This window comes from Ovis canadensis, chromosome X, assembly GCF_042477335.2.
Source record: "Ovis canadensis isolate MfBH-ARS-UI-01 breed Bighorn chromosome X, ARS-UI_OviCan_v2, whole genome shotgun sequence".
Lineage (NCBI taxonomy): Eukaryota > Metazoa > Chordata > Mammalia > Artiodactyla > Bovidae > Ovis > Ovis canadensis.
This window is the reverse complement of record NC_091727.1, coordinates 99,801,919-99,824,866: the sequence shown is the minus strand read 5'-3', so window position 1 is coordinate 99,824,866 and position 22,948 is coordinate 99,801,919. Positions and strand designations below refer to the sequence as shown.

Sequence of the window (22,948 nt, the reverse complement as noted above, 5' to 3'; positions counted from 1 at the left end):
CATCCCTCTGGATCATCCCAGTGCACCAGCCCTGAGCGCCCTGTCTCATGCATTGAACCTGGACTGGTGATCTGTTTCATATATGATAATATACATGTTTCAATGCTATTCTCTCAGATCTTCCCACCCTCGCCTTCTCCCTGCATCTCTTTTGCTGTCTCGCATATAGGGTTATATATGCTGTCTCGCATATACCATCTTTCTAAATTCCATATATATGTGTTAGTATACTGTATTGGTGTTTTTCTTTCTGACTTACTTCACTCTGTATAATAGGCTCCAGTTTCATCCACCTCATTAGAACTGATTCAAATGCATTCTTTTTAATGGCTGAGTAATATTCCTTTATGTATATGTACCACAGCTTTCTTATCCATTCATCTGCTGATGGATATCTAGGTTGCTTCCATGTCCTGGCTATTATAAACAGTGCTGCAGTGAACATTAGGGTACATGTGTCTCTTTCAATTCTGGTTTCCTTGGTGTGTGTGCCCAGCAGTGGGATTGCTGGATCATATGGCAGTTCTATTTCCAGTTTTTTAAGGAATCTCCACACTGTTCTCCATAGTGGCTGTACTAGTTTGCATTCCCACCAACAGCGTAAGAGGGTTCCCTTTCTCCACACCCTCTCCAGCATTTATTGTTTGTAGATTTTTGGATGGCAGCCATTGTGACTGGTGTGAGATGGTACCTCATTGTGGTTTTGATTTGCATTTCTCTGATAATGAGTGATGTTGAGCATCTTTTCATGTGTTTGTTAGCCATCTGTATGTCTTCTTTGGAGAAATGTCTGTTTAGTTCTGTGGCCCATTTTTTGATTGGGTCATTTATTTTTCTGGAATTGAGCTGTAGGAGTTGCTTGTATATTTTTGAGATTAATTGTCAGTTGCTTCATTTGCTATTATTTTCTCCCATTCTGAAGGCTGTCTTTTCACCTTGCTTATAGTTTCCTTTGTTGTGCAAAAGCTTTTAAGTTTAATTAGGTCCCATTTGTTTATTTTTGCTTTTATTTCCAAAACACTGGGAGGTGGGTCATAGAGGATCCTGCTTTGATTTATGTCGGAGGGTGTTTTTCCTGTGTTTTCCTCTAGGAGTTTTATAGTTTCTGGTCTTACATTTAGGTCTTTAATCCATTTCGAGTTTATTTTTGTGTATGGTGTTAGAAAGTGTTCTAGTTTCATTCTTTTACAAGTGGTTGACCAGTTTTCCCAGCACCACTTCTTAAAGAGATTATCTTTTCTCCATTGTATATTCTTGCCTCCTTTGTCAAAGATAAGGTGTCCATATGTGCGTGGATTTATCTCTGGGCTTCTATTTTGTTCCATTGATCTATATTTCTGTTTTTGTGCCAGTACCATACTATCTTGATGACTGTGGCTCTGTAGTAGAGCCTGAAGTCAGGCAGGTTGATTCTTCCAGTTCCATTCTTCTTTCTCAAGATTGCTTTGGCTATTCGAGGTTTTTTGTATTTCCATACAAGTTGTGAAATTATTTATTCTAGTTCTGTGAAAAATACTGTTGTAGCTTGATAGGGATTGCATTGAATCTATAGATTGCTTTGGGTAGTATACACATTGTCACTACATTGATTCTTCCAATCCATGAACTTGGTTTATTTCTCCATCTATATGTGTCCTCTTTGATTTGTTTCATCAGTAAGTTAACGCTACTTTGATAGAAAGTTTTCAAGAGAAAGCAGTTTCTCTCTGGCTAGTTACTATAATTTCTGTATAGTATTCAGTTAACATAGGAAAACACAGGGAACTGATTTGATAGTTCTGACATAAAAGATCTGATTTGATGATGTTTTCTTTTTAACAATTAACATTTTCTTGTAGCTTAGGCCAGGATTATATTTTATGGGCTTGAGGTTGCTGCTAAAGGCCCTTTCTCTTTCTTTTTGTTGCCTTTTGGTTACCATGGACATATATAATTCTTTTTACCCAATGCCACCCTCAGTTTTTCCTGATGTCATTTTGAATAACTGAGCTAGTGGTGAATATATTTTCTTAAACCCCCTAGATCCCTCTTATTTTGGTAATTTAATGTGACTTTCTAAAGGTGACAAGAGAGTTTAGGGAATGATTATTATATACATGATGTCTTAGAGCATTTTTTTTCTTGAGCTATAGGAACAAAAGTAAAAGATATATCATTATGTACATATTATACTTAGGTACTCATTCATTCTATGATACATTTGTCATAGGAATTCTGTAACAATCATTAATAAAACATTAATAGGCATAAGATCTATATATATATACACATACATATATTTCTTAGAAAGGTTTGAGTGCCCCCCAAATCACCCACATATTTCATGACTCACTAGAAGGACTCATGAGACTCAGTGTATAGACATCTTCTTGGCTAGGGTTTGTTACAGCAAAAGGATGCACAACAGGATCAGTAAGGGAAAAAGACACAGATGGAACCTGGAAAAAAAAAACCCACGTGCAGTCTTCCTGTGTTTTGTCTCCCTCATGAGGGGACACACCCAGCATGCTCCTTCTGCAGCAGTAAAAAAATGCAGTAGTATATGTGCAATGTGTCTGCCCAGGAAAGCCCACAAGAGACTCAATAGCCAAGGTTTTTATTGGGAGCTAGTCACACAGGCACACTCTGCCTAACAACTCCAAACTTTCCAGACACTCTAAAGGAAAGCATGTATTCTCCATGGATCACATAGTTTGTACAATCTAGGTATAGAAAACCAGTCTTATCAGTCAGGGAATGATTAAATGCTAAATTCCCAAGTATTAAGCCAAGAGTCAACCTTGTAAGCAGACCTTTCTAAAGATGGCAACCTCAGACCTGCTATGTTAACTCTTTTCTGCACAGTTTATCCCCTTGGCCCTTGACCATGGTGCTTTTATGGTACTTCTATTATCAGGAAGGACCCATGGGCAGGGTGAGACTAACCTGATTATTGACCTCTGTCATGCCTCCACGGGTCATGAATTTAGCCAGTTAAAATAATTCCCATTAACCATAAAGGTCTATCTTGAACAAACAAACTTATAAAAAAAGAGATCAGACTTGTGGTTACCAGAGGCAAGGGTTAGGGGGAGGGAGAATTAGATGGAGTTGGTTGAAAGGTACAAACTTGCAGTTATAGGATAAACAAGTGCTAGGGATGTAACGTACAGCATGATAAATATAATTGACACTGCTGTGTGCTCTTTATGACCATTGTTAAGATAGTAAATCCGAAGAGTTCTCATCACAAGGAAAAATATATTTTTCTCTATTTCTTTAATTTTGTATCTATATAAGATAATGGATGTTCAGTAAAATTACTGCGATAATCATTTCATGATATGTTAAGTCAAATCATTATATTATACACCTTAAAATTAGACAGTGCTGTATATCAATTATATCTCAATAAAACTGTAAGGGGGAAAAATATCTATCTTAAATTTCTCTACTAACCTTTTTTACCTGAACTGGGGCATCAATTTAGGCCCAGCACAACTCTGGCCAGTAAATTGAAGCTGACGTGAAAGCCTTCCAGGGCTGAAGCAGCGTCTAGAGAGAAAGGATGTGCATATTAGAAGTACAGTCCCTGAGGGCACACATGGTCCCCCTGGAAACCAAGAGTTTATCATTGTGAGGGTGCCCCAAGCAGGATGTACATTAGTCAGACAGTACATATGAAATTAAATTTCTTTTGAAACTTCCTCTTTTATTTCTTTTAATCCATAATCCTATAGAGCCTATTTTATGTTGCCTCTTATAATTACTAACCCATGTATAGTTAGAGTTTCATCTAAAAAGTTGTTTTTTCTACCTCTTCTCACAGGATTATCATTGGTGGTGGAGAGCCTTTCTTACCAGCAGTTTTACAGCTGTTTATTTTTTTGCTTATGCAGTTTACTATTTCTTCGCCAGACTTAAAATCACAGGCATTGCAAGCACCATTTTGTACTTTGGGTACACGATGATCATGGTCTTGATCTTTTTCCTGTTCACCGGTAAGCACAGAATTACATTTTGTATATTTTGGATTCTCCAAAGAGACTTGGAGATAGCCATAATATAATAAGCATCAATTAACAATTAATGGAAGGAAGAGGGAACAAAGTCATCATGTTCATTTCTATGCTGTGGGGATAAAAGATTGCAAGACCTGGGGAGCTGGAGGGACCTTATGTACTTAGCTGCAAGACCATCCCTTGTGAATATTTTTGAACAGTAGGGATGTGTTCCAAAGCACAGTAAGGGTTGTGTGTAATCACTTTTGAATTCCTTCCAGGCATAAAAAATTAACTGACTTGAATAACTTTTAAATTAGTAAAATTAGATTAAGTCAATATACTTAATTATAGGTGAGGAACAAGATGGATACTTCTCAGGATTACTCATTTGGAATTGTTATTTTGGTTCAGATGTGATGGAAATTCTTGTTTAGATGAACGCTTAAAGCAGGTGAAAAAATGGCATGGTTTCTAAAATGATCCCATTGGAGAAATAATGAATTTGGAGAGCGTTATGCCCTTGCCGGCCCAAGGGAAGCAGTGGTCCACCTCTACCTGCCTCACTTTTTAAGTTCTGGTTTTAGCTCAAGTCACATCATTTGTGTAGGTCAGTTTGGAACATTTCAAACATTTTCCTATGCTTTTAACCCTCCAGGTTCAACAAATGTGCAAAAATTAACAATGAAAATTTGTCAGAAATCAAAGCCTTAAGACACAGGCAAACATTTTCTGAGAAACTGGGCATCTTGGTGGTGACTTGTTTCTGTCCTTTTTGTGTACCTGCTGCTCTCAACTCTTCAGTAAAGAGAAGACTGTGCAGGCCTCCTCTCATCTCTCAGTTCTATTTAGGAAATTCCCTGGTGGTCCAGTGGTTGGGACTCCACGATTCCACTTCTACTACAGGGAGCCTGAGTTCCATTCCTGGTTGGGGAACTAAAAAAATGAGTTCAGTTTTAAGAAGGCCTGAGAGTGTCTCACTATTCTAGTCTAATGAGGCCCCTCATGTTTGCTTTTGAGGTTTTTAAACTTTTTACTGAAATATGCCTGCAGAAAAATGCACATGTCATAAGTGTACAGCATTGAACACACTCTGTAACTGACAGCCATGTTAATAAAAAGTACATGATCCACAGACCCAAAGCCTCTGTTGGGCGTCTTTCCACTCATCTTCCCCAAAGGCAACCACTATCCTGACTTTTAACAGCATCAGTTAACTTGTCCTGTTTTTGAATTGTAGGTTAATGGAATCATACAAGATATACTCTTCTATGTCTGGCTTCTTTGAGATCAGGTTTCTTTTCCTCCAGATTGTTTGTGAATTTCACCCATGTTGCTGTGTGTACATGCCATCTCTGCGCACAGTGTCTTGTTTTGGATTTCTCTCCTTGTATGTTACTGGCTTTTCTATTTGTGTAATGTGCAGTTGAATGGATTGAGTGCAGTGATTTCAGGCTAATGTTTTCTTCATTACCTAACACTTTGACTCAGGCTACTTTTTTCTGGGAGTCTTATATTACCAGCAGCTTCTTTCAAAATTGAAATGTCATCCCAAATGGTCCCATTGCTGACAAACATCTATGCCCATTGGTAGTCTCCACCACTTAAATTGCTTCTGTCACTAATATCTGACTCTGCAAGGTGCTCAGTGATCTCTTGCAAAAACCTAATGGCCGTTCCCTAGTCTCCATCCTCCTTGGCTTCTTCGTTAAATACTACCACACCCATTCTGTGAAATTCTTCCTAGCATGATTGGCATTCTTCTTTCTGTGCTGTATTGTGAATTCTTTTGTTTCCCTCCCTCTTCCTGTCACCTAACTCTAGGATTTATTGAGGGTTCCAGCTTCAGCATTTCAGTCCTTTCTTTCTGCACTCTCCCTTTTAGAGTTTATTTAGTCCCAGGGCTTCATTTATCTCCTTAGTGCTGACAGCTCCCAAATCTCTGTCTCTAGCCATAACCTCTCTTCATGTATATTCTGAACATTTGTATGTCATGTTGGTTCATGCTCCAGAAAGTGAATCTAGCACTTCCTCCCCCACCCACTGATTCATCTGAATTTCTCTCTCTCTTTGACCCTCATCTCTGATCTCTGATCTCCTTGGCTTATTTTGCATGAATTCTTAACATGGCCCTTCCATGCTTTATGGACTTCCTGCATGGCATCTGGTCCCATCACTTCATGGGAAACAGATGGGGAAACAGTAGAAACAGTGTCAGACTTTATTTTTTGGGGCTCCAAAGTCACTGCAGATGGTGAATGCAGCCATGAAGTTAAAAGACACTTACTCCTTGGAAGAAAAGTTATGACCAACCTAGATAATATATTCAAAAGCAGAGACATTACTTTGCCGACTAAGGTCCGTCTAGTTAAGGCTATGGTTTTTCCTGTGGTCATGTATGGATGTGAGAGTTGGACTGTGAAGAAAGCTGAGTGCCGAAGAATTGATGCGTTTGAACTGTGGTGTTGGAGAAGACTCTTGAGGATCCCTTGGACTACAAGGAGATCCAACCAGTCCATTCTGAAGGAGATCAACCCTGGGATTTCTTTGGAAGGAATGATGCTAAAGCTGACGCTCCAGTACTTTGGCCACCTCATGCAAAGAGTTGACTCATTGGAAAAGACTCTGATGCTGGGAGGGATTGGGGGCAGGAGGAGAAGGGGACGACCCAGGATGAAATGGCTGGATGGCATCACGGACTCAATAGACATGAGTTTGAGTGAACTCCGGGAGATGGTGATGGACAGGGAGGCCTGGCATGCTGTGATTCATGGGGTCGCAAAGAGTCGGACACGACTGAGCGACTGAACTGAACTGAACTGATACTGATAGCTCAGTTGGTAAAGAATCTGCCTGCAATGCAGGAGACCCCAGTTCGATTCCTGGGTCGGGAAGACCTGCTGGAGAACGGATAGGCTACCCACTCCAGTATTCTTGGGTTTCCCTGGTAATTCAGCTGGTAAAGAATCTGCCTGCAAATGAGGGAGACCTGGGTTCAATCCCTGGCTTGGGAAGATCCCCTGGAAAAGGGAAAGGCTACCCACTCCAGTATTCTGGCCTAGAGAATTCCATGGGGTGTATTAGTCCATGGGGTCACAAAGAGTCGGACATGACTGAGCGACTTTCACTTTCACTTTTCCATGCTTTATAGTTAATCCCAACCTCCCTATTTATTCTTCTTCAGAAGCTTTTTCTGTCTTACACAGCGCTAGACTCTGGGCTAGGTGCTGGGGACATAGTGGTGAACAAGACAGGTAAGGGCCCCTGCTTTTGTGGATGTTATATGTTAATAGATGGCAGACAAAGAAGGAATTACGGGTTTGATGAGCTTTGTGATAGAAATGATATGAAAGAAGAGGTGGATAATCAAGTGTTTCAAACAGAGGTGACAGCATGTTCAAAAATCCTGAAGTGGGAAGGAATTTGACATCTTCAGAGAGCACAGAGGAGTTCACGGTGGCAAGGGGTGGGGATTTCACTAGGTGGCAATAGTGATGTTAGAGATATAAGGAACTAGCAGATCTTACCATGGTCTCAAAAACTCTACTAAGGAATTTAGATTTTATTGTTGGAGTGATGGGGAGTTGAGGGGGTTTAAATCTGATAATTTCATTCATCTTATTAGAAAACTTTAATAGTGCCATACTTCCTTATCAAGATCTAAACTTACCTTGGTGTTTGGGCTCCTGTTCTGCCTGCTCTGTGTATTTTCTAAATCTCTTAAACTGAACCATTTACTGACTTCAGGCGTGTATCCTGATTTTTTTTTTTATTTTTAGCATGTCTCTCCACCTAACTTGGAATCTTCTTGAGAACAGGGACCACACATCTTACGTCTGTTTTCTATCCTTCATAGTGCTAAGCACATGGTTCTTCTTGAATTACATAGTGTATGAAAGAGAGTAGATACCCTTATGGAATAATGTTTCCATATCCATTTTACTTTAAAAAATGTTTTAGATTGAAGTGTAATTGATATACAACATTTTATTAGTTTCTGGTGTATAACATAATGACTCTATATTTGTGTATATTATCAAATGATTACCACAATAAGTCTAGTTAACATCTGTCATACACAGTTACAAAATATTTGCAATCAATGAGAACTTTAAAGGTTTATTCTCTTAGCAACTTTTAAATACTAATAAGTATAGTATTATTATTTATAATCATCATGCTGTGCATCATATCCCTATGACTTATTTATTTCATAACTGGAAATTTGTACCTTTTGACCACCTTCACCCATTTTGCCCACATTCTTATCTCTATCCCCCAGCCTCTGGAAACCACCAATCTATTCTCTATCTATGAGCTTGGTGTTTTTTTTTTTTAAGATTCCACATGTAAGTGAGAGCATGCAGTATTTGTCTTTCTTTGTCTAACTTATTTCACTTAGCATAATGCCCTCAAAGTCCATCCATGTTGTCACAAAAAGCAGGATTATGTTTTTAATGACTGAATAATATTCTATTGTATGCATATACCATATTTTCTTTATCCATTTATACATTAGCAGACACTTAGGTTGTTTTCATAACTTGGCTACTGTAAATGACACTGCAGTGAACATGGTATATGTGGTTTTTGTTTTTTTTTTTTTCAGTAAGTGTTTTCATTTTCTTTGGATAAATACCCAGCAGTCGAATTTCTGGATCATATGGTAATTCTGTTTTTAATTTTTTTAGGAACCTCCATACCATTTTCCATAGTGGCTATACCAATGTATATTCCTATCAACAGTGCACAGGGTCCCCTTTTCTCCACATCCTTGCTAAAACTTTTCATTTCTTGTGTTTTTGATAATTGTCATTCTATCAGATGTGAGATGGTATCTCATTGTGGTTTTGATTTGCATTTCTCTGATGATTAGTGCTACTGAGCATCTTTTCTTGTACTTTTTGGCCTTCTGTATGTCTTCTTTGGAAAAATGTCTATTCAGATCTTCTGCCCACTTTTTGGTAATAAATTTCATATATCTATAGTAACAGGGGGAGAAGGAAATGCCAACCCACTCCAGTATTCTTGCCGAGAAAATCCCATGGACATAGGATCCTGGTGGGCTGCTGTCCATAGGGTCACACAAAGTTGGACATGACTGAAGTGACTTAGCATGCATGCATGCATTGGAGAAGGAAATGGCAACCCACTCCAGTATTCTTGCCTGAAGAATCCCAGAGACAGAGAAGCCTGGTGGGCTGCCGTCTATGGGGTCACACAGAGTCGGACAGGACTGAAGTGACTTAGCAGCAGCAGCAGCATAGTAACAAGCCTAAAATCTTTCTGGAGGGTGTATGCATTTTTTCCTTTCCAGTTTTATTCAGATTTTTTATTGAGGTATAGCTGACATACAGCTCTATATAAGTTTCAGGTATACAGCATAATTATTGACTTTCATGCATCATGAAATGATGACCACAGTGGGTTCAATGAACATTTATCATCTCATATAGATACAAAATTAACAAAATAGAAAAAATTTTTTCTTCTGAGAACTTTTAGGATTTACTCTTAACAACTTTCATATATAATGTACAACAGTATTAATTACACTTACCACGTTGTACATTATATTCCTAGTACTTATTTATTTTATAACTGAAACTTTGTATCTTTTGACTGCCTTCAACCAATTCCTCTTCCCCTACCCATCACATCTAGTAACTACAAATCTGATCTCTTTTTCTATGAATTTGTTTGTTTCTTTGTTGAAATATAATTGACCTAAAACAGTGTTAGTTCTTGATATACAGTATAGTGATTTGATATTTCTGTCCATTTCAAAATGATCACCATGATAAGTCTACCTACCATCTGTCACCATACAAAGATATTGCATAATCATTGACTATATTCCCCATACTGTACAATTCATACCATGACTTATTTATTTTGTAGCTGGGATTTTGTATCTTTTAATTTCCCTCACCTGTTTCACTCCTGCCCCCTACTCCCTACCTCCAGAAACCACCTGTTTCTTCTCTAAATCCATGACTCTGTTTCTGTTTTGTTATGTCTGTTCAATTGTTCTGTGTTTTAGATTCCATGCACAAGTGAAATCATACAGTATTTGTTTTTCTCTGTCTGACTTCTTAGCATAATGCCCTGTGGGTCCATCTATGTTGTCCCAAATGGTCAGATGACAAGATTTCATTCTTTTTTAATGTCTGAGTTATATATATATAATATGTATATTATGTATATATATGTTATATATATTATGTAGATATATGTATCTACACACACATATACCACATCCTGTTTATGGATTCATCTATTGATAAACACTTAGGTTGCTTCCATATCTTGGCTGTTGTAAATGATGCTTCAGTGAGCATAGGGGTTCATATAGCTTAAATTAGTGTTTTTGTATTCTTCAGATAAATACTCAGGAGTGGAATTGCTGGATCTTGTGGTAAATCTATTTTCAATTTTTTAAGAATCTGCATAGTGTTTCCATAGTGGCTGCACCAGTTTACATTCCCACCAACAGTGTAGAAGGGTTCCTTTTTTTTGCACAACCTCTCCAGCATTTGTTATTTGTAGACTTTTTAATGATAGTCATTCTGACTGTTGTTAGGTTATACTTCACTGTAGTTTTGATTTTTTAACTTAATTTTTATTGGAGAATAGTTGATTTGCAATGTTGTATTAGTTTCAGGTGTACAGCAAAGTGAATCAGTTATACATATACATATATCCTCCCTTTTCTAGATTTTTTTCCCTATATAGGCTATTGCAGTATTGAGTAGAGTTCTCTGTGATATACAGTAGGTCCTTATTAGTTAACCTATTTTGTATATAATAGTGTGTATATGTCAATCCCAATCTTCCAGTTTATTCCCCTCCACCCCCTGGTAAGCATAAATTTATTTTCTACATCTGTGTCTCTTTCTGTTTTGTAGGTAAGTTTATTTCTACCCTTTTTTTAAGATTCTACATATAAGTGATATCATGTGATATTTGTTGTTCTCTGACTTCTTCACTCAGTATGACAATCTCTAGGTCCATCTATGTTGCTGCATGTGGCATTATTTTGTTCTTTCTTATAGTTGAATAACATTCCATTGTATATATAGTCCCACATCTTCTTTATCCATTCATCATTTATGGGTACTTGGGTTGTTTCTATGTCTCGGCTATTGCAAAATAGTGCTGCAATGAACATTGAGGTGCTTATATCTTTTCGAATTATGGTTTCTCCAGATATATGATATATGTCCAGGTGTGGGATTTCAGGATCATATGGTAGCTCTATTTTTAGTTTTTTAAGGAACCTCCATACTGTTCTCCATAGTGGCTGTACCAGTTTATATTCCCAGGAACAGTATAGGAGGGTCCCTTTACTCCATACCCTCTCTGAAGTCGCTCAGTCATGTCTGACTCTTTGTGATCCCATGGACTGTAGCCTACCAGGCTCCTCAGCCCATGGAATTTTCCAGACAAGAGTACTGGAGTGGGTTGCCATTTCCTTCTCCAGGGGATCTTCCCAACCCAGGGATCGAACCCAGGTCTCCTGCACTGCAGGCAGACGCTTTACCGTCTGAGCCACCAGGGAATTTATAGACTTTTTGATGATGGTCATTCTGACTGGTGTGAGGTATTCCTCTTTGTAGTTTTGATTTGCATTTCTCTAATCATTAGTGATGTTGAGAATCTTTTCATGGGCCTCTTGGCCATTTTTATGTCTTCTTTGGAGCAATGAGTATTTAGATCTTCTGCCCGTTGTTTCTGGATTGGGTGGTTTTTTGTTTTGTTTTGTTTTTTTTTTTTTTTTAATATTGAGCTGCATGAACTATTAGTATATTTTGGAGATGGCATATGAGCCCTTAAGAGCCAAACTTCAGTTTGTGTCAGCTGCTTGGGTCTCATGGGTGTGAGCCCCATGGTTTTTCAAAACCAGATGTCTGGAGAGTTTATTTCTCAGGTGCCAGTCTTAAAGGTTGGAGTGCCCGATGCAGGGCATGAACCCTTTGGTCCTCAGAAAGAAGCTCCAGGTTTTGGATTCCCTCCCAATTGTGTATCACCATGCTGGATTTGGAGTTTATGGTAAGATCATTGTCCCAGCCTTTCATACCCACTATGATGTAGTTTCCCCTCTCATTTGTCCCATGTGAAGATGTTGCTATGCCAGGTTTTTTTCAGAGGAATTTGTTCCATGTATTGCTGTAGGTTTGGTGTGTCTGTGGGAGAAGATGAGTTTAGGATCTTACTATGTCCTTGTCTTGAATCAGAACAAATTATTTTTCATGGCGGGGGTGGGGAGAGAACAAGAGATCTCCATATCTATTTTAAAATTAAATCATGAAAAATCTCCAAAGTAAATCCTGGTTATCGTTCATATCAGGAAAAAAATTTTAAATAGTGAAGTGTGCTTTTGACATCCATTTTCTACAACTGTTCTTTAAGAAGCCCTTTCTGCCTAAGACTCTTGAATGGCATCTCTGTATTCCATTTCACCATTATATTTTGAGGTTCACAGCAGGAAGCAAGGCTTATTGCCTCTGCTCATGGTGTTTCACTTTTGAGGAAGACATTCTTAATGAAATAATTAGTCTTGAGAATGTAGATGTACACAAAGTACAGTTCTTAATTGCTGATTACTCTTTCTTGCTACAGGCAGATATTTCTGAGAGTGAATTTTTTAAATGAGAACTTTAAAATTAGCAATATCTACTTGTGTGTAAAAAATACTGAAGAGTTTTACACTAACTTAGAATAATTATGCATTCATCTGAAGTTCTTCCTTGTGGTCACCACATTCCTCTTTAGTACTTGAATTCATCCATGGCATCATAATGGACCTCATAACAGGACCTCATAGCTATCACTTTTCAATATTGAGTATGTTCCTATATATCCTTTATATTTGCCACTTTTATGGCTGTTTAATCTGTTGAGAAAATTACTTAACTGTTTCTTCACTGTTGAACCCCCCACCCCCCAACTGCCTCCCCACCCCACCGACTTTGAATCATTTCCTTAGGATAGTCTGTGAAATGGGATGACAGGGTCAAAAAGCATAAATATTTTTATGGCTCTTTATGCTTTTCTGGCATCAGCAGAGTTGTATCATTTTCCCTACAGCCTTGGCTGGCATTGAGTATTATTTTAACAGAAACACTAACCAACTCCCCCCGAAATGGTTTTCTTTTTTGTTAGCTCAGTATGTCTAAAATGGCACCCCATTGTTTTCTTCCTCTCAGTTTTTGAGGCAAAGGAAATGATGTGCATTGTGGCTGGTGTTCCTCTACTCAATTTTCAGTACATAGCACACTAACAGATGTGTAAATAACATTTTGAAATAGAATTCAAAGAACAGGCAGAAGGATAAGCCACACTATACCAATAATGTCACCAAAGGGTACCAGGAGGGAAATGTTACATTGTAGAGACAAAGATAAACTTCAGTTCAAGTTGGGTGACTTGTCCCAAATCCTAACTAGTTTCAGTATAACTAGTTTAACCAGTTGTTAAGAAACCAGCTATTAAAGAAACGAAGTCTATGTGTGACCAAGTAGGCTGTGATATCTTCTAATTTGATTGCTTTACTCAGATCTCTAATGGAGGTTGATGGTTGGCACACACACTTGATCTTGATTGGAGGATAGTGAATTTTTAAAATTTGCATCAAGTTCTCTTTCTGATATCAACAAATGAATTAAAGTCTTAAAATTAATTGAAATAATGTGTCTCTAGTTTGATATAATAGACATAAGATCAGAATAACCAATTCAGATCTAACACTTAAGATTCATTCTCCTAAAGTTTAAATGCTATGTTCTATTGTGATAATAGGGTTTATGGTTTAATATAAATTCCTGGTTGGCATTACCATTGGGTAGTAAATTAAATATTTTATATAAATGTTTGCATTTAGCCACAGTCTATTTTTCCTGAGAAGTGGTTCTCAACCAGGTACAAATCTATCCCCTTATAGGACATTTAGCAATATCTGGAGACAGTTTTGATTGTGACGACTGGGATGGGAGGATGCTAATGACATCTAGTGGGTAGAGGCCAAGGATAGTGCTAAACATCCTATGATGTATAACAAAGAATTATCTGGCCCCAAATGTTAGTAGTACTGTAAGAAATACTATTTTTGAACCTCACTTTTACTTGGGAGTTAATGCTATTTTCCAAATATAGTTTTGTTCATCTCAAGAGAACATGTTTAGAATCAGAGACTCTGAATCAGCAATCACTGTGCAGTGATTGAAGCCAGTGTGATGCAAAGAGTTTCTAAGACCCAGAAGTATCAGCCAAGTTCAGAGTGCTTTCTGTTGGCTTTCTCACTAAGTGTCTATGCTTTAAATATGTTTTTTATTAATTAAAAGAAGCAAATAAAGATCAGTATATTTTGAGAGTGTCTACTGTATAATATTTTTGTCACTAAATTGAAGTGAAAAATGTTCTCACACAGTGCATGATGAAATAAACTATACTGAAGGAAAAGTCCAATTATCTTAATATACAAATATTAGCTATAGTGGTCCTTTTGTGCTTTATTATACCAAACTGTCTCTGTCTTATTAAAAATTTTAATTCTAAAGGACAAAAGATCAGAAAGGAATAAAGATGTATTAATGCTAATTGTTAAGCGGCCAACAAATATTTATTAAACTTTTTATGGGCTTGGCAAGGTGCTTACAGCGAATATGAAAACATAAGATATAATACTATTTATTTCTTATTGAGTCAATTATGTGTCAACTATTAACATACATTTATCTCAATTTTCACCTAATTGTCTAACTGTTATGAGGTGTAAGTCATATTACTCCTATTGCATGGATGAGGAACTGAGGTCCAGAGAGATTAAGTGACTTGTTCAAGGTCACTTAGCTAGCTTAGTCTGGGAGCTATGATTCATTCAAATCCTGGTTGGTCTGACTCCACTGTTTATTCTCTTAAACAGAACTCTATACATCCTTCTTAAGAAAGAGGTACTTTCTTTAAGCTAGGGCCAAACCAACCACCAAATGATGCCTGTGAAATCTCCTCTGTGGCCTTCTGTTAGATCTGTGGACTTCCTGTAATTGGGAGAATGAAGACAGGTGCATGTACCTAAAGCCATAAAACATCACCCTCAGGGCAGATGATGATAACAGCCCATTCCAAGTCTTTTCCATGCTCTTTCAACCCTACCAGCCCTTCTTAAAAAAAATAAAGGCACACCCTTCCAATTTTTCCACATTATTCTAGAATACAGGGAGTCAAGGCCAGTATAATCTTTGGGATAATTCTATTACCTCTTCAATCCCAGCTCATTTTTAATTTCAGATTATATTTATGGACCAAAATGCCAGGTGCTATTGGAATGAACAGGACATAGTGTTCTCTATTTTCAAGAATATTGAAAACCTCAAGGTCTTAACATTTTTTCCCAGTACAGGTAGTTACAGACCTATTCTAACTCTGGGGCCTGTGTTAGCTAGTATTCTAGTTTCAAGCATCATACTAAAAATTTCAAAGGAAGGGAAGTGTTCCTTTTCCCTGTTCTCAGTTGCTAAGTCGTGTCTGACTCTTTGAGGCCCCATGGACTGTAGCCGGCCAGGCTCCTCTGTCTGTGGAATTCTCCAGGCAAGAATACTGGAGTGTGTAGCCATTCAGTTCTCCAGGAGATCTTCCTGACCCATGGATCAAACCCTCGTCTCCTGCACTACAGGCATTCTTTACCACTGAGCCACCAGGGAAACCCAAGCGTTTAATAAATAACAGCTATTGTCATTATTATAATCATCATCGTCATTGTCTTGGTCATGAAGGTATTTGTTCATATCTCTGGCTAAACTAAACCAACTAAAACCAATAAATCTGATGCCCAGGGCCTATCCCAAAGACTCTGAATCAGAATCCTTGCTTATCTGTATTTTTAATTGCTTAACAAGTTTGTGATACTCTCCAGGGATTAAGTACCTTTGCTATGGGAAGCTATTTAAAGTTTGTAAGTAGGGGCTGGGCAATCAAATTTGTGTTTTGGAAATATCACAATCATTCTGACAGAGTGGAGAATTGATTTGAGAGGGAGACTGGCCATAAAGACAAGCCAAGAGATAGTTTTGTGGATGAGAGATTTAGTGAGTATGACTTTAGTGAGTATGACTTAAAACTCAATGGCTATGGAGATGGACAGGTGGATGGAGGGGATGGATTCAGAAGATTCCCATAAAAAAGCAACACCAATCATGTTCTAGAAGTGATAATAAAGTTTTTAGAGAAAAGATCATAGAAAGCATTATTTTATTATTGCTAGAGCATTGAGCTTGGAAAGTAAGCATAAATTAATGAAGGAATCAGTGAAAACTACATTTACCATCTCTGATTTTTATAAGTTATACAGTTATGCAAATGTGAGTATAAAATATGTTTATAAATTATATTAGATTATCTCTATTAAGAGTTTATGCAGTAAATACAGAAACAAAAATTGTCACAGGTTACCAATTGAGAGGGGAAAAGTGGTTGTATTCTATATCACGGTAAGTATTCAGTTGAGGAAAAGAAGTATTTATGAGAGTGATCCACTGCCCACTGTGCCATGAAGGCAGTTGAAAATAAGTATTTAAGAATGTAAAATAAAATATTTGCACTTCAAAAAAATTCCAAGTTGGAATTAGAAGGTCTTGGTGGCTGATAAAATATGAAAGTGAGAAAGACTGGAGTTAAGGATCCTTTCCAAGTCTCTGACTGTGACCTCTATATAAGCAGCAATATGTTGATTAGCCACTGACATTGTTCCCCACCAGAGATCCCCCCGCTGTTTTTTTACATTTTGACCACACCTCACAGCATGCAGGATCTGAGTTCCCCCTCTTGGGATCAAACCTGCACCCCCTGCAGTGGAAGTGAGACGTCTTAACCACTGGACTGCCAGGGAAGTCCCTGAGCCACTTTTTCTATCCTTTACATTACCTAGCAAGTGCCAGGCCCAGAGTAAGTGTTTACTGAATACTGAATCAAATATGGCTGAAGAGAGTCAAGGTCCCTAAGACCTTTGCTCCTAACAAGCTTTCTCTTTATTCTTCTGTGCAATGGCTCTAATTCCAATGTTAGGAAAATCTTTTCAGCATGTCTTAGTCACAGGTGCCAATTCTCAAATTAATATATATTGGAATTTAGTCTCCACAGTAGCTGTGGAAAGCCTCTTTAAAGGTTTGTTTATATTGAATAGAATGTGATAGACTTTCAAAATGTTTTATTCAGCTAGTTTCTTCTTTTTCAAGTGTACATGAAGACTTTGGGAAGGCCTTGGAGGAAATGTGTATTGGATGCCAGTCCTAGATCAGGCTGTGAATTTTGTTTTTCTCATTGTAGAATTGCATTTAGGGAAAGGATGGGGGGAAATGGGCTTCTCTGCTTGTCTTGGACTGCCTCACTCAAGATCCTGTAGTTGGTTTGTCTTTTTGTAATGTGTCTCCAGACCTAATGAAAAAAGATTATGAAGTTTAGAAAGAAACTAGGACATTTCTTAGTACTTTGTCCTGGGGCAAATGTAGGCAAAGACATCAAAGGTATAATACTTCTCCCTTTTTGTCCCATCTCCCTTTTTCTATCCTTAATTGTAGTACCAGCAATTGAGTTGTAGAAAATTTTTTAAAATTTCTCCAGATCCTTTGTTGTTGTTATTGAGTCACTCAGATGTATTTGACTCTTTGCAGTTCCATGGACTGCAGCCTGCCAGGGTCCTCTGTCCATAGGATTCTCCAGGCAAGAATACTGGAGTGGGTTGTCATTTCCTCCTCCAGGGGATCTTCCTGACCCAGGGATTGAATCCGTGTCTCTTGCATCTCCTGTATTGGCAGACAGATTCTTTACCACTGAGCCACCTGGGAAGCCTGCTCCTTTACATTGCTTTTAACTTGTGTGGTTCAATGGCCCTTAGAAATTTCCACACCCTTCTTAATATTTAATGTTTGTTTACAAAGAAGGAAGGAAGAAAAAGAAAGAAAGGAAGGAAGGAAACATTGAAGGAAGGAAGACAGATAGGCTAGCCCAGAGGTTCTGAACCCTGGCTTTATAGTAGCAGGACTTGGGGAGATTTAAAATATCTTGACATTCAGGCTGCACCTCAATCAGTTAAGTAGCATAGCTGAGGGTATGACCCAGACAATAGTATTTGTTAAATCTTCCCAGGTGATTCCAGGTGATGTTGAGGAGTTTAGTCAAATAAATCCCAAGTGAACATACTTTTCAACCCCAGATCAGAACATCAGTGATTGATCAGAACATCATTTCTTGAGTGCCTATTTTGACAGACAATCTTAATATATTTTGTCCTTTTTTCCTCAGGTCAAGCCTGTTGGGTGGGTGGGAGTATGATTCCTTTTCAGTTATGAGGAACAGAGGAGAAAGGTAGCTTGTTCTGCATCACCCAGCTAAATGTCTGCATGACTCTGAAGTCCATATTCTTTAGCTCAGTCAGCTCTCAACAGTGTGAGGGCTGATGAATTTTTGTGTTTTGGGTAGGACACATTTTGGTATTTTAAGTAGAGCATCAAAAGGTTCAGAATTCATAGACATTTTCATAATTTATGGGACTAATATGCAGCAAATGGAAATCAGGAGTGTTTTAGATTCAGAGACATATGTTATCTCATGAACCTTTGAAGTTGTTGGATTCAGAAAAGGTAGACAAAAGTAGGAATAGGTATTATCATCCCCATTTTTCAGCTTAGAAAACTGAGTATTGGCAAGACTCTCACTTGCCTAAGATCAACAAATAACCAACAGAGGACATTTGTGTCCCTCTAGAGCCCATAATCTTATCACTATACCATGTGTGTGTTTAGTTGCTAAGTCATGTCCAACTCTTTGCAACCCCATGGACTGCAGCACACCAGGCTTCCCTGTCCTTCACTATCTCCTGGAGTTTGCTCAGATTCATGTCCATTGAGTTGGTGATGCCATCCAACCATCTCATCCTCTGTTGCGCCCTCTCCTTCTGCCTTCAATCTTTCCCAGCATCAGGTCTTTTCCAATGAGTCGACTCTTCTCATCAGGTGGCCAGAGTGTTGGAGCTTCAGCTTCAGCATCAATCCTTCCAATGAATATTCAGGGTTGATTTCTTTTAGGATTGACTGGTTTGATACCATATTAACTGACAAGGAGCTGTAAAGAGTGGGAGGGAAGTGGCATGATGGTATATAGGATGGAAAGTTATTCTAAATTTAGAAATTGGCATAGAAAAATGTAACATCCTGCCTAAAGCTTTCTGTGATCTTGCTATTAAGATATTTTCCAGATGACTGACTTGTCTTATGGTGCCCCATTTAGCCTATGGGGTTTGATCTTATTAGATCAAAATCTTATTAGAATTTTCTTCAATTAAGTCATTGAACATTAAGGTCATTTGAAAATTTATTTTTATAGTGTGAACATCAATGGAATTCTATATTAAAGAAAAATTTGTCCATAATCATGTCACCCTAAAATAGGAAAGTATCTTCTTTTGTTTATGCTGTGCTCTAGTCTATGGGTTTAAAGCTTATGTAATGTTCTCATAGGTGTGATAACCTGGAAGTTGTTTAAGACCTGGCTTTTTTCACCTAATACCATATTATAAAGATTGCCCTAAGACTTCCCTGGTGGCACAGTGGATAAGAATCCACCTTCCAGTGCAGGGGACACGAATTTGATCCCTGATCGGGGAAGATTCCACAGGCCCCTGATGAACTAAGCCCCTGTGCCGCAACTCCTGAGCCAGTGCTCTAAAGCCTGTGAGCCACAACTACTGAAGCCCACGAGCCCTAGAGCCTGTGCTCCACAGTAAGAGAAGCCACTGCAATGAGAAACCCACACATTGCAATGAAGATTAGTGAAAGCCTAAGCAAAGCAAAGAAGACCTAATGTAGCCAAAAGTAAAATAAATAAATAAGTTATTAAAAAAGATTGGCCCATGCTGCTTTATATCTTTATATGTCATTTTTAAATTAAAAAAATTAAACTAATCAATTAATTTGGCTGCGCTGGTCTTAGTTGTGGCGCATGGAATCTTTTTTTGTTGTTGTTGTTGTTGTTGCTGGATGCGAACTCTTAGTTGCAGCACGTGGGATCTGGTTCCCTGACCAGGGATCAAACCATGGCCCCCTGCATGGGGCGCTCAGAGTCCCAGCCACTGGACCACCAGGGAAGTCTCTATATTTGACATTTCTGCTGCCTCTCTTATTTCATCTTAGTCTATCATTTGGGGGCATTTGGTTTGTTTGTAGTTTTGCAATATTATAAATCAGCATTATGAATATTTTTTGCATGACATTTTTTTCTCTATAGGATTATTTCTTTAGGATAAATCCCCAGAGATGGGATGTTTCTCAAGCTTAATAATATAAAACTTTCATTTAGAAAACTAATATATGCTCTGATTATATAAGTAAATAGATTACTCCTGCTTTAAAAAAATTATTTATTTGGCTGTGCCAGGTCTTGGTTGTGGTACACAGGATCTTTAGTTGCCACACGTGAACTCTTGCGGCATGTGGAATCTAGTTCCGTGACTAGAGATCGAACCGGGGCCCCCTGCAGTGGGAAGCGGAGTCTTAGCCACTGGACCACGAAGGAAGTCCCAAGATTATTCCTGATTTTGCTATGTATAATGATAATGGTTATTTACATTTTCCAAATTGAAGCAAGTTATACAAAGTTTATTGTGTTAGAAAAGTAGCCTTGGACCTTTTTGTATCTGTTTTGAAATAGAGAACTTAAGCTACTTGTTTTTTGCTTTGGTTAGAGACCTGCAGTGTTCAATCAAATGGATTCTCACACCCCTTTGCAGGTGACTGCCTCTAGCCCTGCTGCTCATCCTCTTTGCTCAGCAAGAGAGTCTGGTGATTTTTATTGGATAAAGTACAAGTCTTGAGATGCAGAGAAGCAGTACTCCATCTCCAAACTGACATGCTTTGCATTTTTGAGAAAGCTATTTTGATTTTCTATAATGTCAGGTTAACAAAGATCTTTCTCATTTTGTTTCAGGAACCATTGGATTTTTTTCCTGTTTTATTTTTATTTCTAAAATCTACAGCGTGGTGAAAGTGGATTAAAGAATCCCCCCAAAGGCTTCAAGGCATGTCACCCTTGCCTTTGAATATGTATCTGTATCTTATATGAACATCTACAGAGATACATATGCTTCCAATTGCATGCTTTTAAATATATATCAATTAAAAAATCTCACTGTCTGGCCTCAGTTTGTGTAACACAAAATGCGATTGTATGGGAGAAAAATCGAGGTGGCAAGTAGGTTTATTCTAAGTACTATTTTCCTGAAATGATACCATAAAAGGGTATTTAATTTAAAACAATCAGAGCAAAGGAGGTACTTTTTCTTAATTTAAGTACACTGGTTTTTCAGTTAAGAAGGTTTTTTCCCCTTCTTTTTCTTCCTTGTCTGATCAGAACATCAGAACTATTGTCAAATAAATGTTAGGTAAAATGTGACATTTTCCAACTTAAGTTGATTGTACAAACAATATTACACCTTTGTATCTGGGTGATCACTTAAAAATATCCATTGGTTTAGCACACAGAGTTTATGAAATACCAGATACAGTTGTCATATTACTCAATTAAATCTGTACATTCGTGGTTGTTTAGTTGTCTGTTGTTTTTGCTTGCTGCCCTTGGAGAACGTGCTGAGAGTGTGCAAGCTTGACTTAGTTGTGTGTAGATAACAAATCTTTGAAGTCAATTCTCTTGTATTTATTTGCTCCTACTAGACAATAGTCAGGTGTCACAACTCCCTAAATATTGGGAATTTGTATTGCAAATATTCTTTGAGCTTGCAGTTTCAGGGGAGATGGCATGAAATTCATACATTGTTTTGTGATAAATATTATTGATAAATATTTGTCTTATTGAGGTAAACATTTAAAAACCATCTATACATACCCTTTAATTCATGAATGTTCTCAAAGTTGCCCTTAAGCTGAGGAATACATGTTGGTGTGTGCAGGGATCAAAGAGGTGGTGTGGCTCTTAAAGGGGAGTCTGGAATGAAGAGAGACAAGGTCAGAGAATTGCATTCTGAAAGAGTAGGAGAGGGAGGAAGAGTTGACGAGTTGCATTGGGGAAGAAGAAACTCATTTGTTCGCCTGTAGTAGGCCTTCTATATTGGAAGGAGCAGAGTTGTGACTGAGGGGAGGAGTGGCTACAGACGGTCAAAGTTGTCTCTTGACAGTGGGATTTTCAGATCCTCTTAGCCCTCTCGCATTCAGTTTCATAATCGAAAGCTGACCCCTAAACCCTGCTTGAGAGGAAGAGCTGTTATGAGGAGATGCCTTGGAACCAGGTCCCTTCTCTAAATACTCTGCACTAAGCACTGTTCCAGCTTCAGGGGACTCAGCTCCTACCAGGTTTGCTGCCTGATAGTTTTATCTGAGCTCACTTGCTTCCACTGGTAGCTTGTTAAAAGGTATTAATAAAAGTATTTCTGTAGCAGGAGAAGGTCACTGCCTGGTGGGCATTCACAGACCAAGGTCAAAGGTGACTGTGTGAATAAGGCAGCCATCTTTTAACATCTTGAAATACAGCGTGTAGGTCAGTATTCAATTTAATTTTGGAGTGAAAATGGAGAAGGGAGGGCACTTTCTTTTGATTGAAATGGGCATGGATAGCTCCCTGAACCTCTGTAGGGCTGCTTCAGAGATACAAGGAGCAGCTCCCTATACCACCACTGATAAGATTTGGAGAAGAAGGGCTACCAGTAGGTCAAGCACCTGGACTTGAGAGGAACTAGTAGACTTTAAGTTTTGGACATATTTGTTTGTCTCATCTGTGCTCTGTGTTTTCTTTCATGTCATGGTTGTTGTTAGAGGCAGACCCATTTTCTTGGACTGGGGCTTGAGGGAACACGCTCCTGCCTCTTGTTACATAAATCCTGGTGAGTTGGAGCTGCATTGTGTGTGTGTGTGTTTTGGGGGGCGGTGGTGGTGGTGAGAATGGTCTGTGTGTGGCTTAATTGTGCC

General features: G+C 38.3%; 1 protein-coding gene across 7 annotated transcripts in view; it reads left to right on the top strand.

Annotated features, from left to right (window-relative positions):
- Window positions 1–21,155, top strand: part of LOC138930436 (transmembrane 9 superfamily member 2-like) — an 83,677-nt gene extending 62,522 nt beyond the window's left edge. For 5 of the 7 annotated variants that reach the window (XM_070290667.1, XM_070290665.1, XM_070290662.1 and 2 more), the window contains 2 exons: window positions 3,809–3,980; window positions 20,958–21,155. In XM_070290667.1, the coding sequence (XP_070146768.1) occupies window positions 3,809–3,980; window positions 20,958–21,025 (240 nt within the window). In that variant the 3' untranslated portion in view covers window positions 21,026–21,155. The remainder of the gene's footprint in view (window positions 1–3,808; window positions 3,981–20,957) is intronic. The other 2 variants (XM_070290666.1, XM_070290664.1) reach the window with 1 other exon arrangement.
- The last annotated feature ends 1,793 nt before the right edge of the window (window positions 21,156–22,948 follow it).